At 44.2% G+C, this 15,100-nt stretch overlaps 1 protein-coding gene across 1 annotated transcript in view; it reads right to left on the reverse strand.

The window, feature by feature from the left end:
- The window catches only part of LOC124593803 (chaoptin-like), a 173,329-nt gene that overhangs the window by 79,839 nt on the left and 78,390 nt on the right, over nucleotides 1-15,100 (reverse strand). Inside the window, exon 4 of the mRNA XM_047132151.1 lies at nucleotides 4,988-5,434. Within this exon, the coding sequence (XP_046988107.1) occupies nucleotides 4,988-5,434 (447 nt within the window). The remainder of the gene's footprint in view (nucleotides 1-4,987; nucleotides 5,435-15,100) is intronic.

Raw genomic sequence — 15,100 nt, forward strand, 5'->3', positions numbered from 1 at the left:
GGCCACTGCCACTGCAGAATTGGATGCCACTTGGTGGCGTTGCGGGCGCTTAACGTGGCAACGAAAGTATGTAACCGGAGCAGATACGGACGGGAGATCACCCTTGCGAAGAATTGGGCTGCAAGTGGTAAATCCATTGAGATACGCGACTTTGATAAAGGGTAGATTATTATTTCGTAGAGCCTGTGAAAGAGTATCTCGAACGTTCATTTGCTACAGTCGTGAGCATCTGCGAAAAGAGGAAGGACAGTGAAACTACCACTGAGGGTTAAATAGTTAGACGTTGTAGACTATTTCCAGAACACGGGTTTCGGAGGCTGGTCTGCTCTGTAAAGTGCTACAGATAGTGGTCTATGACATCTCTGCCAAAAGACTACAATACTGGTGCACGCACAAGTGTTCCGGGACACACTGTTCATCGAACATTGTTGAACGTCGTCCGTTACGATTGCAGTGTTCACAGGATCATTGGGGTTCGGCTGTAGATCAAAGGCAACGTGTCGGCTCTTGGGGTGAACCACATTTTTGCTACCTACGCCACTGGTCGCCTCCACCAATGCCATCATCGAGGCGAACGGCGGCTCGAAACGAGCAGCGTGCCACTGATACAGGATGGTGGGAGCAGTTTTATGCTATGGGAGACATTCTCCGTCGCTTGCATGAGACTTGTGGTAACCACTGAAGACATGCTGACAGCTGCGAGCCACCTGCATCCCTTCATGCTTGATGTCTTCCCTGACGGTGACGTCATCTTTCAGTAGTACATTTGTCCACGTCTTGGAGCCAGGCCGGCACTACTGAGGTTGGAAGAGCAGTATAATGAACACACGCAGATGTCTTGGTGACCAAATTCGCCTGATGTAAATCCTATGGAACACATCTGGGTCATTATCAGGAGCCATCACCACGTACGTGAATTAGCGGCCCGTTATTCATCTGTGCGTAGACACTGAATGCCACATAGCTCAACAAACCTACCAAGAAACTCTCGGATAATGATACGCACAATCAGTGCTGTACTTTATCCCAAAGAGGGACAAACAAGCTACTAAACAGGTAGTCATAGTGACACACACACATACACACATACACACACACACACACACACACACACACACACACAGACACACACACACTATATATATATATATATATATATATATATATATATATATATATATATATAGAGAGAGAGAGAGAGAGAGAGAGAGAGAGAGAGAGATAGAGGGGGGGGGGGGTCGTAGGAGGGGGACATTGATAGCGAATATCGGGAACAGTTCTTGACTGATTAACTTCAGATTTTAAAACGACACTTTAATAAAATCTCGTAAAGTACTTGCTCGAATTACCTGAAGCTCTTAAACCATAAACTAAACTAAACTTCCCTAGAACAGGCCGTGAAAGCCCAGCGGTACTGACTGGCCGCCGTGTCACCCTCATCTCTTAGGCTTCACTGGATGCTGATATGGAGGGGCATGAGGTCAGCACAGTGCTGTCTCAGCCGTACGTCAGTTTCCGAGATCGGAGCCACTACTTCTCAATCAAGTAGCTCCTCAGTTTGCCTCACAAGGGCTGAGGGCACCCCGCCTGCCAACAGCCCTCGGCAGTCACTCTTAAACCATACTCTGGTATATAAATACATACCCAAAACGTATACAAGCATACAAAGGCAAGTCGATATTTAACGTTATTACTAAAAATTTCGAAAAGTACTTGATCGAATTACATGAAAGTTTTATACCATACTATAAAGAACATTCAAATGGACATAGCCTATACACATTTATAAATACATATGCACCATATAAATATATATCTAACATAGAAGGGGGATACGTTGTTATCAAATATCTCGAAAAGTGCTCGACCGATTTACTTCACATTTCTACACGATACTTTAGTGAACATACAGATGGATGCAGACCATATATATATAGAAAGTGGAAACGTCATTACCAAAAATCTAGAAATGGTTTTGGCTATTTACTTATATTACTTACAAGATGCTGTAATAAACATTCGTACAGATATGGGCTACATATTATTGTAAACAGTACTGTTCAACTTTTCTGTTAAATTCATGTGCGAGGAAGAAAATGCTGTGCTGTGCACTGTTGTGAATGAGTGAGGCTTTGTTTCCTTTCTCGCCGACAGTTTCAACTGGGATGGTAGGGTATTTAAACAATCAGGAAAATTTTTTCTCCCGTACATGTCATTTTTCATTACACATATTTTTAATCAAAAATGGAATACACAGATACATACTGTTTTGTTTTCTTCCACACAGTCGGTTTTCACAGAAAAGATGAGTGTTGCATTTATGGCTTATCAGCTTACTGTTGGAATAGTATTACAGAATCTAAACTTTCAGTAACAATAAGTACGTCTCAAGATAACAGAGAGAGGGGAGAGGAGTAAATAGACAGGGAAGAGGAGAGGAAATGGGCATAAAGAGGAGAAAGAGGAGACTGACAGAGAGAGGGGCAGAAGGACAGAGACAGTGAAGAAGGAGATGGTTAGAGAAAGCGGTGAAGAAGATGGACAGAGAGAGAAGGAGAAGGAGATGGGCAGAGAGAGGAGTGTATGACGATATGGACGAGTGGGGTGAGGGGGGGATAGTGTTTGGAGGAGGTGATGACTAGAGACAAGGGAAAAATGAAGGAGATAGACAAAGGGATGGGAGAGGAGGAGATAGGCAAAGAGATGGAGGAGGAGGAAGACTTAGGTCCAGTGCCTATATATGTTAAGCAATTGCGAACCATTTCTGGGATCACTAGTAACTTACCTACGGTGGAAAATCGTGTCAGAAATGTGCTTTTATAGTTGATTGGAACATGACGGCGCAGAAATTAGAGGTATCATGCTTCACCAGTGCAATGGCTTAACTGCTTATGATATTGTAATAGTGAGAATATCATATGTAGTGGTACCTTCAAACTACAGTCACTTCATTATTAGTTATGGGATTACACTTAAACACCCATTACACATACTACATGTTGAGTGTTTGTCTGACTTTTCTTTTCCCGGGTTCGTTGCTGTTCTTTTATCTTATCATGTATTTGCTGATATTCTGCTGTCACCCACGTTCCGCTGGCTGAACTAATGCTTGCAAGTCGTTAGGACAGGTGCCTACCATGTTTGGCGATGAGAGAGGCGTGTCCATTGAATAGCAGAAGTGAGAATGTCTGAGACTTCAGTAGGTGTACACTAACCCATTATTCAAGTTGTTGAGAGGGGCTGATGATGGAGTTGTCATCCTAATCCAGATGTTCAAGTCAGTGTCAGATTGGTCTTAGGACAGGTGCCTACCATATTTTGGTGGTGTGGGTAGTTTGCGTTTTGAATGAAGCTAGTAAGGTATTCTGACAGTTCAACAGGTGTAGACTGTAATAGTACTTGAATTATGTAACCATTACGGCACCTCACCTCAACTTCTCGATACCAGCAATATTCTACTGTGTTTCTCTAAAATAGTTAACGTATTTCTGTGACAACATTCAGATTTGACTTCATTAATGTAGAGGTACTTCGATACATAGATATGTATATATTGCAATGATATTATTCTTATGTGTATTCTTTCTTTTGTCACTATGATCATTGACGTACTTGTAATACTCTGATTTTTGGGCGCGTAAGCGGTTATTAGAGAGTCAAGCTTTGGTCGTCATCTTCAAAAGGCGCAAATTGTAGTCAGTTTATGAAATGTGAACTTTAACAGTGAGGAAGATATTTTCAAGCATGTTTTATATTGTGAAGTGATGTTTTGGAACGAGTTACGTGATATTGCAAGAAAAGTAATAAAAAAGAAGTGTAACTTAAATTCGGAGTGCTGATTACTTTTTTACATCACCATTGTCCTAACTTGCAAAAATTTAATCTTCATGAATGGTTCATGAAACACGTCTATAAAACTTTTTAATATCGCAGAATAACACCTAGGCCTCTTTGCATCCCAGCTTGGAATCATCACTACCTAGATTTTCGACGATTGAGCCATGAGTTCACAACGACACCAGCGTGGGAAACACGAAAAGATGAGTGCCTAGGTTATCCAATATTTCAAGAAATGACTTTATTAACTAAGCTCTAATGACATCTGCCACACAATACGAGGGCTATCCACAGAGTACATTACGTTTTGGAATTAAAAATAAATAAAGTATTGGAAATATTTTAAATTAGATACAGATGAAAGCCACACTTAAATACTACTTTTCTACATAGTTGCCATTTAAATTAAGGCACTTATCGTAGCGATGGACGAGCTTGGAAATTCCTTCGTCGTAAAATTCGGCCGCCTGCGCCTTCAACCACGTGGTTACCTCTTCTTGAAGCTGTGCGTCGTCATCAAAACGCTGCATAGCCAACACTTCTTCATTGCTGGGAATAAGTGGAAGTCGCTCGGTTCCAGGTCGGGACTGTATGGCGGATGAGGAAACAACTCCCACTTAAAAGATTCGAGAACTTCACGAGTGGCATTTACCGTGTGGGCCCGGGCGTTGTCGTGAATCAGCAAGATCTTTGAGCCCAACTTTCCCCAGCGCTTGTTTTGTATTGCTCTTCTGAGGTTGTGCAGAGTTTGGCAATACCTTTGAGAGTTTATTGTAGTGCCTCTTTCCAGGAAATCCACAAAAATCACACCTTTTCTGTCCCAAAAGAAGAGGTAACCACGTGGTTGAAGGCGCAGGCGGCCGAATTTTACGACGAAGGAATTTCCAAGCTCGTCCATCGCTACGATAAGTGCCTTAAATTAAATGGCAACTATGTAGAAATGTAGTATTTAAGTGTGGCTTTCATCTGCATATAATAAAAAAATTTCCAATACTTTATTTATTTTCAATTCCAAAATGTAATGTACTTTGTGGATAGCCCTCGTATAACATTGTTGTTGCCCGAAAATGCAATATTTAGCGGCGTGAGCAACACTACAATCGTAATTAATTTTTGACCTTTGTTGTGGTAGGGTTGTTAGAAGACTCACCCGTTGAACAGGTTACTGGGCAGGCTGGCGATGCGGTTGTCGCCCAGGTCCAGCTGCTCGAGCCGGTGCCTGCGCGGCCGCAGCCCGGACGCCGGCAGCTGGGTGATGTAGTTGTCGCGCAGGTAGAGCCACGAGAGGCCGGGCAGCGCGTCGAGCGCGGCGCCGGGGAAGGCGGTGAGCAGGTTGTGCGAGGCGCTGAGCGTGTGCAGCGACGGCGGCAGCGCGCCACCCTCCAGCGCGCGCAGCCGGTTCGAGTCCACGTTGAGCCACGTCAGCTTGCTGCAGTCGCGCAGCGAGGAGCGCCGCGTCCCGCCGGGCTGCGAGGCGCCGTCCGCCGACTGCTGCGGCGGCGCCGGCAGCTCCGTCAGCTGGTTCTCGCCCACGAACATGTTGGTCAGCGAGCCGCACGTCTTCCGCCAGTCGCCCTCCAGCGACGCTATCTGGTTGCTGGCGAAACAGCGAGCGCACCGTCATTAAAGCCAAAGTGGCGCTCGGTTTCTCCGTCGTTCACTAGTATTCAGGAACTGATAAGATAAGGGATGGGGAGGTCCTTCAGAGGAACTGCGAGGAAAGGAGTAAATGGAAAACGCTGACAAGAAGGCGGGACGTCTGTTAAGACGTGAAGAAATAACTACCTTGCTTCTAAGTCAGGTATATAGGGTAAAAAACCGTAGGAGAAAACAGGTTGGAGGACGAAGCTTGCGAGTGTTATGAAGAGGTTGGCACAAGAGGAATTTGTTGAGAGCCACTTTAAAACGCCGCGCGGGATTAGCCCAGCGGCCAGGGGCGCTGCAGTCTTCGTCTGGGCTGCTGGTCCCGGCGGAGGTTCGAGTCCTCCCTCGGGCTTGAGTGTGTGTGTTTGTCCTTAGGATAATTTAGTTTAAGTAGTGCGTAAGCTTAGGGACTGATGACTCTAGCAGTTAAGACCAATAGAATTTCACACACGTTTGAACATTCTGAACACTTTAAATCAGTCAAAATAATTTAAAGACACTGTATTTTTAACTCGCCTTTGCAAATACAAGATAATGCATGTTTTTGTCACCAAATGCGTATCGTTGTATTGAAATAAAACATCATCAGTGGTCCCTAACGAAATATACACTACTGGACATTCAAATTGCTACACCACGAAGATGACGTGCCGGCCGAAGTGGCCGTGCGGTTAAAGGCGCTGCAGTCTGGAACCGCAAGACCGTTACGGTCGCAGGTTCGAATCCTGCTTCGGGCATGGATGTTTGTGATGTCCTTAGGTTAGTTAGGTTTAACTAGTTCTACGTTCTAGGGGACTAATGACCTCAGCAGTTGAGTCCCATAGTGCTCAGAGCCATTTTGAAGATGACGTGCTACAGACGCGAAATTTAACCGACAGGAAGAAGATACTGTGATATGCAAACGATTAGTTTTTCAGAGCATTCACACAAGGTTGGCGCCGGTGGCGACACTGACAACGTGCTGACATGACGAAAGTTTCCAACCGCTTTCTCATACTCAGACAGCAGTTGACCGGCGTTGCCTGGTGAAACGTTGTTGTGATGCCTCGTGTAAGGAGAAGAAATGCGTACCATCACGCTTCCGACTTTGATATAGGTCGGATCGTAGCCTATCGCGATTGCGGTTTATCGTATCGCGACATTGCTGCTCGTGTTGTTCGAGAGCCAATGACTCTTAGCAGAATATGGAATCGATGGGTTCAGGAGGGTAATACGGAAAGCCGTGCTGGATCCCAGCGGCCTCGTATCACTAGCAGTTGAGATGACAGGCATATTATCCGCATGGCTGTAACGGATCGTGCAGCCACGTCTCGACCCCTGAGTGAAAAGATGGGGACGTTTGCAAGACAACAACTATCTGCACGAACAGTTCGACGACGTTTGCAGCAGCATGGGCTGTCAGCTCGGAGACCACGGCTGCGGTTCCCCTTGACGCTGAATCACAGACAGGAGCGCCTACGATGGTGTACTCAACGACGAACCTGGGTGCACGAATGGCAAAACGTCATTTTTTCGTACAAATCCAGGTTCTAATTACAGCATCATGATGGTCGTATCCGTGTTTGTGGACATCGCGGTGAACGCACATTCGAAGCGTGTATTCGTCATCACCATTCTGGCGTATCCCCCGGCGTGATGGTATGGGGTGTCATTGGTTACACGTCTCGCTCACCTCTTGTTCGCATTGACGGCACTTTGAACAGTGGCCGTTACATTTCAGGTGTGTTACTACCCGTGTCTCTACCCTTCATTCGATCCCAGCGTAACCATACATTTCAGCAGGATAATGCACGACCGCATGTTGCAGGTCTTCTACGGGCCTTTCTGGATACAGAAAATGATCGACTGCTGCCCTGGCCAGCACATTCTCCAGATCTCCCACCAACTGAAAACGTCTGGTCAATGATGGGCGAGCAACTGGCTCGTCACAATACGCCAGTGAACTGTGGTATCGTGTTGAAGCTGCATGGGCAGATGTACCTGTACACGCCATCCAAGCTCTGTTTGACTCAATGCCCAGGCGTATCAAGGCCGTTATTGCGGCCAGATATGGCTGTCCTGGGTACTGATTTCTCAGGATCTATGTACCCAAATTGCATGAAAATGTAATCACATGTCAGTTCTAGTATCATGTATTCGTCCAATGCATTCCTTCTTGGTGCATCAATTTTAATGGCCAGTAGTGTATTCTCAGTCTGACTTGCTTCCTAAAGACAGATCTTTATTATATGTTTATTTTTCCTTACGGTATTTCGTGGCTGATTTTTCGTTCACACCATTCATGTTTTGCGGTAATTTCGTTATTTAGCACAGTAGATTCTGGTCTCACATCACACCTCCTCGCAGAACTATGCATTTTTATGTTAAAAACAACACAGTGTAGTACTACTTCTGTTTATTTCCATCTTTCTGGTTAAATAAGTATCGTGTGTTTTGTGTAGTGTTACAAACTTTACCACTAGTTTTCCTTTGATTTAAAATTGTTACTTCATTTTTTAGGATTTCTAGAATTCGCCATTTGTGCGTTATTGCAATTAATGATGTTATTGTACATCTATTTAATTAAGAGAAATGAAGTAGTAGTGTTAGAGTTGGAAATCAAAGTGGTGAGTAGGTTGAGGGAGGATGAAGCAAAAGTGAGTTATCAGTAAGACTAAAGCAGTGTCATGGAGAGTCAGTTGGAGGAAAAGAGTGAAGAGGAAAGGGAGATATGAAATTAGGCATGGGAAGGTAACACACACAAGTATGGAAGGGGGAAACACTGAAATGGCGTGTGCTTAGGCCAGAGTCACCAGTGCCAAACGAAGAAATAATACAAAAACTTGGAAGCAGACGATGTTTCCCAGTGTTAACGAAAAATTTGTCGTGAAATACCGTAAGGACAATCAGTATCTTCTAACGAATGGTTCCCCGATCTAGAAAGCAAGTCGAATTTTAAATATCGTTCTTTTGCAGACCATCGTTAACTTTTTTTCAATAAGCGATATGTGTTTGTGTCCTAAACATCCATCTTCTTGTACTTACAAAGATGGAATTACATTGCACTCAATAATTACAAAGAAATTAAAGACAATATGGGCACACAAATAAAGAAATTATACAACAACTTTACAGGCTATACACAATTTGCAGTCTTTATTGAGTAGATGTATGAAGATGGAGGAAGGCTTCCAATTAGTAACAGCTTTTATCTGCCACAGAATCATCAGAGGTGTTCACAATAAGAAATCTAAAAAGTAATAATGCCATGGATAATAGTAGATAATGGAAACACCCAACCAAACATGCGCTGTCGCCGGCACTGGTTGAGGATATATCACGGAACGTTGCTGTGGGAACACTAAAAACGCAGATATTCTGCCCGCTGACTTGCCACGATGTCCAGCATAGTTACATGCTCCTACAGGTGAACACAAGAAATCCAGTTTAACCAGCCACTCACTGCAGCAGTCGGGGCACACTCAGTGTGGGTGGGTGGGTGGGTGGGCTTGAGCGCGCGCTTGCTTTCTCAAATGAAACTATATGGTTCCAGAGACATTTCCAAGTCCCAAATACCTATGACGTACGTATGCATACTGAACCGACGAATGAAAATTTGTACCAAGAACGGGATTCGAACCATGGTCTCCTGCTCTCTAGCCAGATGAGCTAGTCACTACGCTGTTCGAGTTCATGGGGTATACCGAGTAGGCTGAGGCGTAAATGGGAATTATTTGGATTGAGAAGAAAGGCGAGCTAGGGTAGTACGTGCAGTTTTGGAAAGCCACTGTGTCTAGATGGCGATGTCCTGTGTCAGTCCATTGCGGTAACGATCCCACGCTGCATAGCAATGACCTAGAAGAGGACAGACAAGCGTACTTTCGTACGAGGGGTTTGCTTTTTCATACTACCGTAGTGTTGTGCTGACAGAGTACCTCTGCGATGGACAAAGTCACACGGGAGAATTCTGTTAACTTGGTTACGGGAGGTTTCCAACACGAGCCGTCGCTCAGGTGGGTGTTCTTCCTCTACATCAACGCTCCAGCTCCGGGAAATCAAATTTTCCCCCAGCCCCAGTATTCTCCTCACATGGTACGCTGTAATTCTCATTTATTCCTTGGACAAAGAAGCCATACTGTGGCAGGCATATCCAGAACGACAGCCCAATGATTTCCGAACTTGCAGCATGTTGGAATAATTGCAAGTCAGCAACTTCTGTTATTAAATAAAAAGCAAAACCAGCCAAAGTCACAAATTTATCTTTTTCATTAACTTGATGACTAGTACTGGGCCGGAACCTATTTTCAAATGATCCTACAGGACAGAAACTCAAATTTACAGTCATGTACAGCACAGTTCTTACTAAATTTTTAAGCACACTTCAAAAATACAGAACTTCTCGTTTCAAGAATTACGTACCCGGTAGTCAAAACGGTATATCCAAAAATTCAATAGTCATGTCAAAAATATATTCCTATTGCGAAATGCAGATGAACTTGTACAGCGTTTGCAGACAACTGGCAGTCTATTCCTCCCACTATCGTAAGGAAACCCCGGGAAGTTGACGCCCTGTCAGGATATAGGAAACTTTTGTACTCGTATATATCACCCCGTTTCCTACAATCAAAAATAAAACAATTAATACACTAACGGCATAACTAGACAATAAAATTAATAATTTCAAAATCTTTATCAAAAACAGTCAAAAACTTAAAAATCACTGAACAGAAAAGGATAACAATACCACATACGGTGCGTATAGCAAAGCTGTGTGGTGTTGGCATGTAAAAACCGGTATATGTGAACCACAATATCAGTACTAAAAGAAAACCAAATAATAGGAGATTAAACAGGCTTCATCACTTCCAACCCTTCACAAGCGTAAGAATTTTACCATAACAAACTTTACAAAAATATGTGAAGATAATTTTTTTCTGTCACGTCCTCGGTAAAAGCAGATATTAAACGACTAAGCTGTCTTTCACAAAGCACCAAAATCGTACTGGCCATCCTGTGGAAGACATAGCTTAAACACACTCATGAGGATATGGGGTGGGAGTGGGGATGTAGAGGGAGGGAAGAGGGGAAGAGATAGTGGGAGGATGGAGGGCTGGGAAAAGGTGATTTGGGGGAGGGAGGAGGGGAAGAGAGCATGAAGTTGGAGGAGCACTAAAAGGGGTCAAGTGGGCAAACGTGGGAAGGATGTATATAATATATTATCATAATGGCAGATTATAAAATTCGGAATAATGGCTGATTACGTGGTCTTCACGATTACATTCTTTAAAGAAACAGTTTTCCTTTCCTGGCACATATTATCTGTACAACTACTCTTGAGTAACATATAATACAGTTTCCCTGTTGAGTCCACTATTCCGCGGTGCTTCTTATTTATGTAAGTGTAAAAATGACAAGTAGTCGTTTCTGACCCAGTTTCAATAAGTTTGGTATACTGTTACTCATAATATATTACTTACATTGTCGCCATGTCTGCCCACTTGCCACCCTTTTAGTGCTCCTTCATCCTCACTCTCTCTCTTCATCTCGTTTACCAGCCCTCCATTCTCCCCCTATCTCATCTCTTCCAACCCCCCCCCCCCCCCCATCTCTCTTTACAACCGCACTCCCACCATATAAGCACATGATTTTTTTACGGTACAGTTACTACGCTAGTAAAGGGTTGGAGGTGATAAAGATTTTTTAATGTACTGTTACTTCGTTTGCTTTTAACATTGATGTTTTGGTTCACATTTCGCGATTTTTAACTGCCAACATGCCGTACAACTGTAGCATATGCGCAATAGATAATGTTGCAGTGCTTCAATGTTCAGTGATTTTTAAGTATTTTGAATTTTTTGGCAAAGATTTTAATGTATTAATTTTCTTGTTGCTGTGTACTGTGAATGTATTAATTACTATAATTCTAATGGTGGAAAATTTTGTAACAAATACAAAAGGTGTCTTTATCGCGATAGGGCTTCCCTTCCCGCTGGTTTCTTACGGTACTGCATTCGAGATATCCACGAAGAAAGCCACCTTCGGAGAAAAAAGTGTAGCTACAACAATGAATATGTACAGCAGGACTAACGCTTGTCACCACTGTCCAGTTTCATTACTTTATTGTCACTTTAATGGCTGTCGAATTTCATTTGCGTAAACAAACCCTTGGGCCAGGGTAGACCCAGGGGACACTAAAGAGGAGGCTACGAGATAAACACTACGATGAGAAATGACTCCTCATTCGTGGATTCGGTTCCAGAAAGGAGACCGTATTATGTCATGCTGACATAGCCGGTAGCTGAAACACGTCACTGACAGCAAACCACATGCACTGAGCGCCTCCATAAACGGAGGTGGATGCTTTCCGAATCTCGGGAAAAACTGGGAGAGAAAGTAGACAATGAGTGACAAGACACGCAGACAAAGCATTGTTTTACGATAACGGGCAATACGTTGTCCCAAGTATGGATCAGTGAGGAGCCATCAGAGCATAGCTCAACATTAGGTGTGCACGAAGATGCTGGATAAGCAGCAGAACCGACTCGGTGTCGTGGAATAAAGAGCCATGCCTAAGTAAGTCTACAAGAAATCTGTAATCTATTCCAGTGAGCAACTAACTTGAACATAAGTGTCAGAAGTACTGGGGGCTTTGCCTGTGTGTCGGATATTTGGTCGGAGAACAAAAGGGGTCTGTACTTGACTCTGTTAGTGAATTTATACAGGCTTGTAAATAAATCAGATCGAGTCAGGCTCTCATAATAAGTGGAACACTCAGGGGGAACTTTAATCAGGCCAGTGAGCCACAAAGGCAACTCACTGAAGACACTTCTCCGAGTAGAGGAAATATCTTTCTAATAAGTTGGTAGCCGGCCGCGGTGGTCTCGCGGTTCTAGGCGCGCAGTCTGCTACGGTCGCAGGTTCGAATCCTGCCTCGGGCATGGATGTTTGTGATGTCTTAGGTTAGTTAGGTTTAAGTAGTTCTAAGTTCTAGGGGACTGATAACCACACAGGTTGAGTCCCATAATAAAAAAATAAAAATAAAAAAAAAGTTGGTAAATGGTCCGAAGGTAACCTGTTTAAATACATCCTAAAAGCTAGGCTCTGGTCGAAGAAGCCTCGAAAGGTCCAACGGTACGACCTACTCCCGTGTCATCCTCAGGTGGTAAACGTCACTGGTTTATGGATTATGAAGATTCGTGTGGTCAGAACACCGCTCTCCCGGCCATTGTTAGTTTTTGTTACCGGAGCTTATACTTTTCAATCAAGTAGCTCCTCAAATGACCTCAGAATGGCTGAGTGCACCTTGCTTGAAAAGTGCACCGAAGTGCTAGCCAAGCCCGACAGCGCTTAACTTGTGAATGTGACGGGAAACGTTTTTACCACTACGCCAAAGCCGTTGGCTTAAAAACATATTAGTTTGATGAATAATTCTCTCTGTTCTCTTACAAAGTACCTGAGAAAGGCTTTTACTCCCTCTCACTCGGTACGACTTTATGGTGGTGCCACCCACAACTAATTATCACCCACGTCCTGTCAGGAGCTAACGTCGACAATACACACTATCACCAAGTTTTGTCGTCGCAGCTTGATTTTTTAAACTTTATCACCACCCATAGTAAGTACGAATAAGGATCCTTTCTCCATATGACCACCTATGGTAAGCAGGATCATGGACCGTTTCACCCTGTGTCGTCGATCAAAGCGAGAATGGTCACCAGGCTTCTGGCTGGCTTGATTCAGAACGCCACGAATTTATCTCCTGTTCCGACCTCTTCTTCTCAGAGTAGCACTTTCAACCTTTACTATGTGATCAAAACTATCCGGACACCTGGCTTAAAATGACTTACAAGTTCGTGGCGCCCTCCATTGGTAATGCTGGAAATTATTATGGTATTGTTCCACGCATAGCCTCGATGACAGCTTCAACTCTCGCAGACATACGTTCAGTCAGGTGTTGGAAGGTTTCATGCAGAATGGCAGCCCATACTTCACGGAGTGCTGCACTGAAGAGCGGTATCGATGTTGCTCGGTGAGGGCTGGTACGTAGTCGGCGTTCCAAAAATTCCAAAGGTGTTCTATAGGATTCAGGTCAGGACTCCGTGCAGGCCAGTCCATTACAAGGATGTTATTGTCGTGTAACCACTCCGCCAAAGGCATTATGAACATGTGCTCCATCGTGTTGAAAGATGCAATCGCCACCACTGAATTGCTCTTCAACAGTGGGAAGCAAGAAGGTGCTTAAAACATCAACGTAGGGATGTGCTGTGATAGTGCCCCGCAAAACAAGGGATGCATGCCCCCTCCATGTAAAACACGACCACACCATAACATTGCCGCCTCCGAATTTTACTGCTGGTATTACACACGCTGGTAGATGACGTGCACCGGGCATTCACCACACCCACCCTGTCATCCAATCACCGCATTTTGTATCGCGATTCCTCACTCCACAAAACGTTTTTCCACTGTTCAGTCGTCCAATGTTTACGCTCCTTACACCAAGCGAGGCGCCGTTTGGCATTTACCGGCGTGATGCGTGGCTTATGAGTAGCCGCTCGAACCATGACATCCAAATTTTTTCACCTCCCGCCTAACTGTCAAAGTACTTGCAGTGGATCCTGATGCAGTTTGGAATTCCTGTGTGATTGTCTGGATAGATGTTTGCCTATTACACATTACGACCCTCTTCTACTGTCACCGGTCTCTTTCAGTCTGCAGAAGAGGTCGGCCTGTACGGTTTTATGCTGCGCTTGTCCGTTCACGTTTCCACTTCCTTATCACATCGGAAACAGTGGAGCTAGGGATGTTTAGGAGTGTAGAAATCTCGCGTACACACGTATGACACAAGTGACCACTTGACCATGTTCGATGTCTGTGAGTTCCGTGGAGCGCTCCGTTCTGCTCTCTCACGATGCCTGTGGCAAATGAGGTCGCTGATAAGGAGTAAGGGGCAGCACAATGCACCTAATATGAAAAACTTATGTTTTTGGGGGTGCCCGGACACTTTCGATCACATAGTGTATATCCTCAGTCATTTGCTGAATGTAAACCAGTCTGTACCTTCCTCTGGCGTCTTTACCCTCTGTAGTTCCTCTAGTACCACGGTAGTTATTTCCCGATCTCTTGTCAGATGCCCTACCATCCTATCCCTTGTTTTCGTTAGTGTTTCTCTGTATTCCTGTCCTCGCCGGTTCGTGGGAGAACTTCCGTATTCCTTACCTTATCAGTACACCTAATCTTCAATATTCTTCTGCAGTAACACATCGCAAAAGCTCCTATCATGTTCTTTTCCAGTTTTTCCAGAATCCATGTTTCATTACCATACAAAGCTGTGCTACAAATGTTCATTTTCAGTAATATCTTATTCAGATTAAGGCCTATGTTTGCTAATAGCAGAATTCTCTTGGCCAGGAATGGCCTTTTTCCCGGTACTAGTCTGTTTCCTCTGTTCTCGTTGCCCCGTCCGTCATGGGCTATTTTGCTACTTCGTGATCATCACTCCCGATGTTAAGCTTCTCGATGTACTCATCTCTGCTTCCTCGATTTACCTTGGCCTATCTTCGATTTACACTCAGTCCTCATTTCGTACTAATTAGACTGTTCCTTCCATTCAGCAGATCACGTAGTTATTCTTCAGTTT

The sequence above is a fragment of the Schistocerca americana genome, chromosome 2 (genome assembly GCF_021461395.2).
Source record: "Schistocerca americana isolate TAMUIC-IGC-003095 chromosome 2, iqSchAmer2.1, whole genome shotgun sequence".
Taxonomy (NCBI): Eukaryota; Metazoa; Arthropoda; class Insecta; order Orthoptera; family Acrididae; genus Schistocerca; species Schistocerca americana.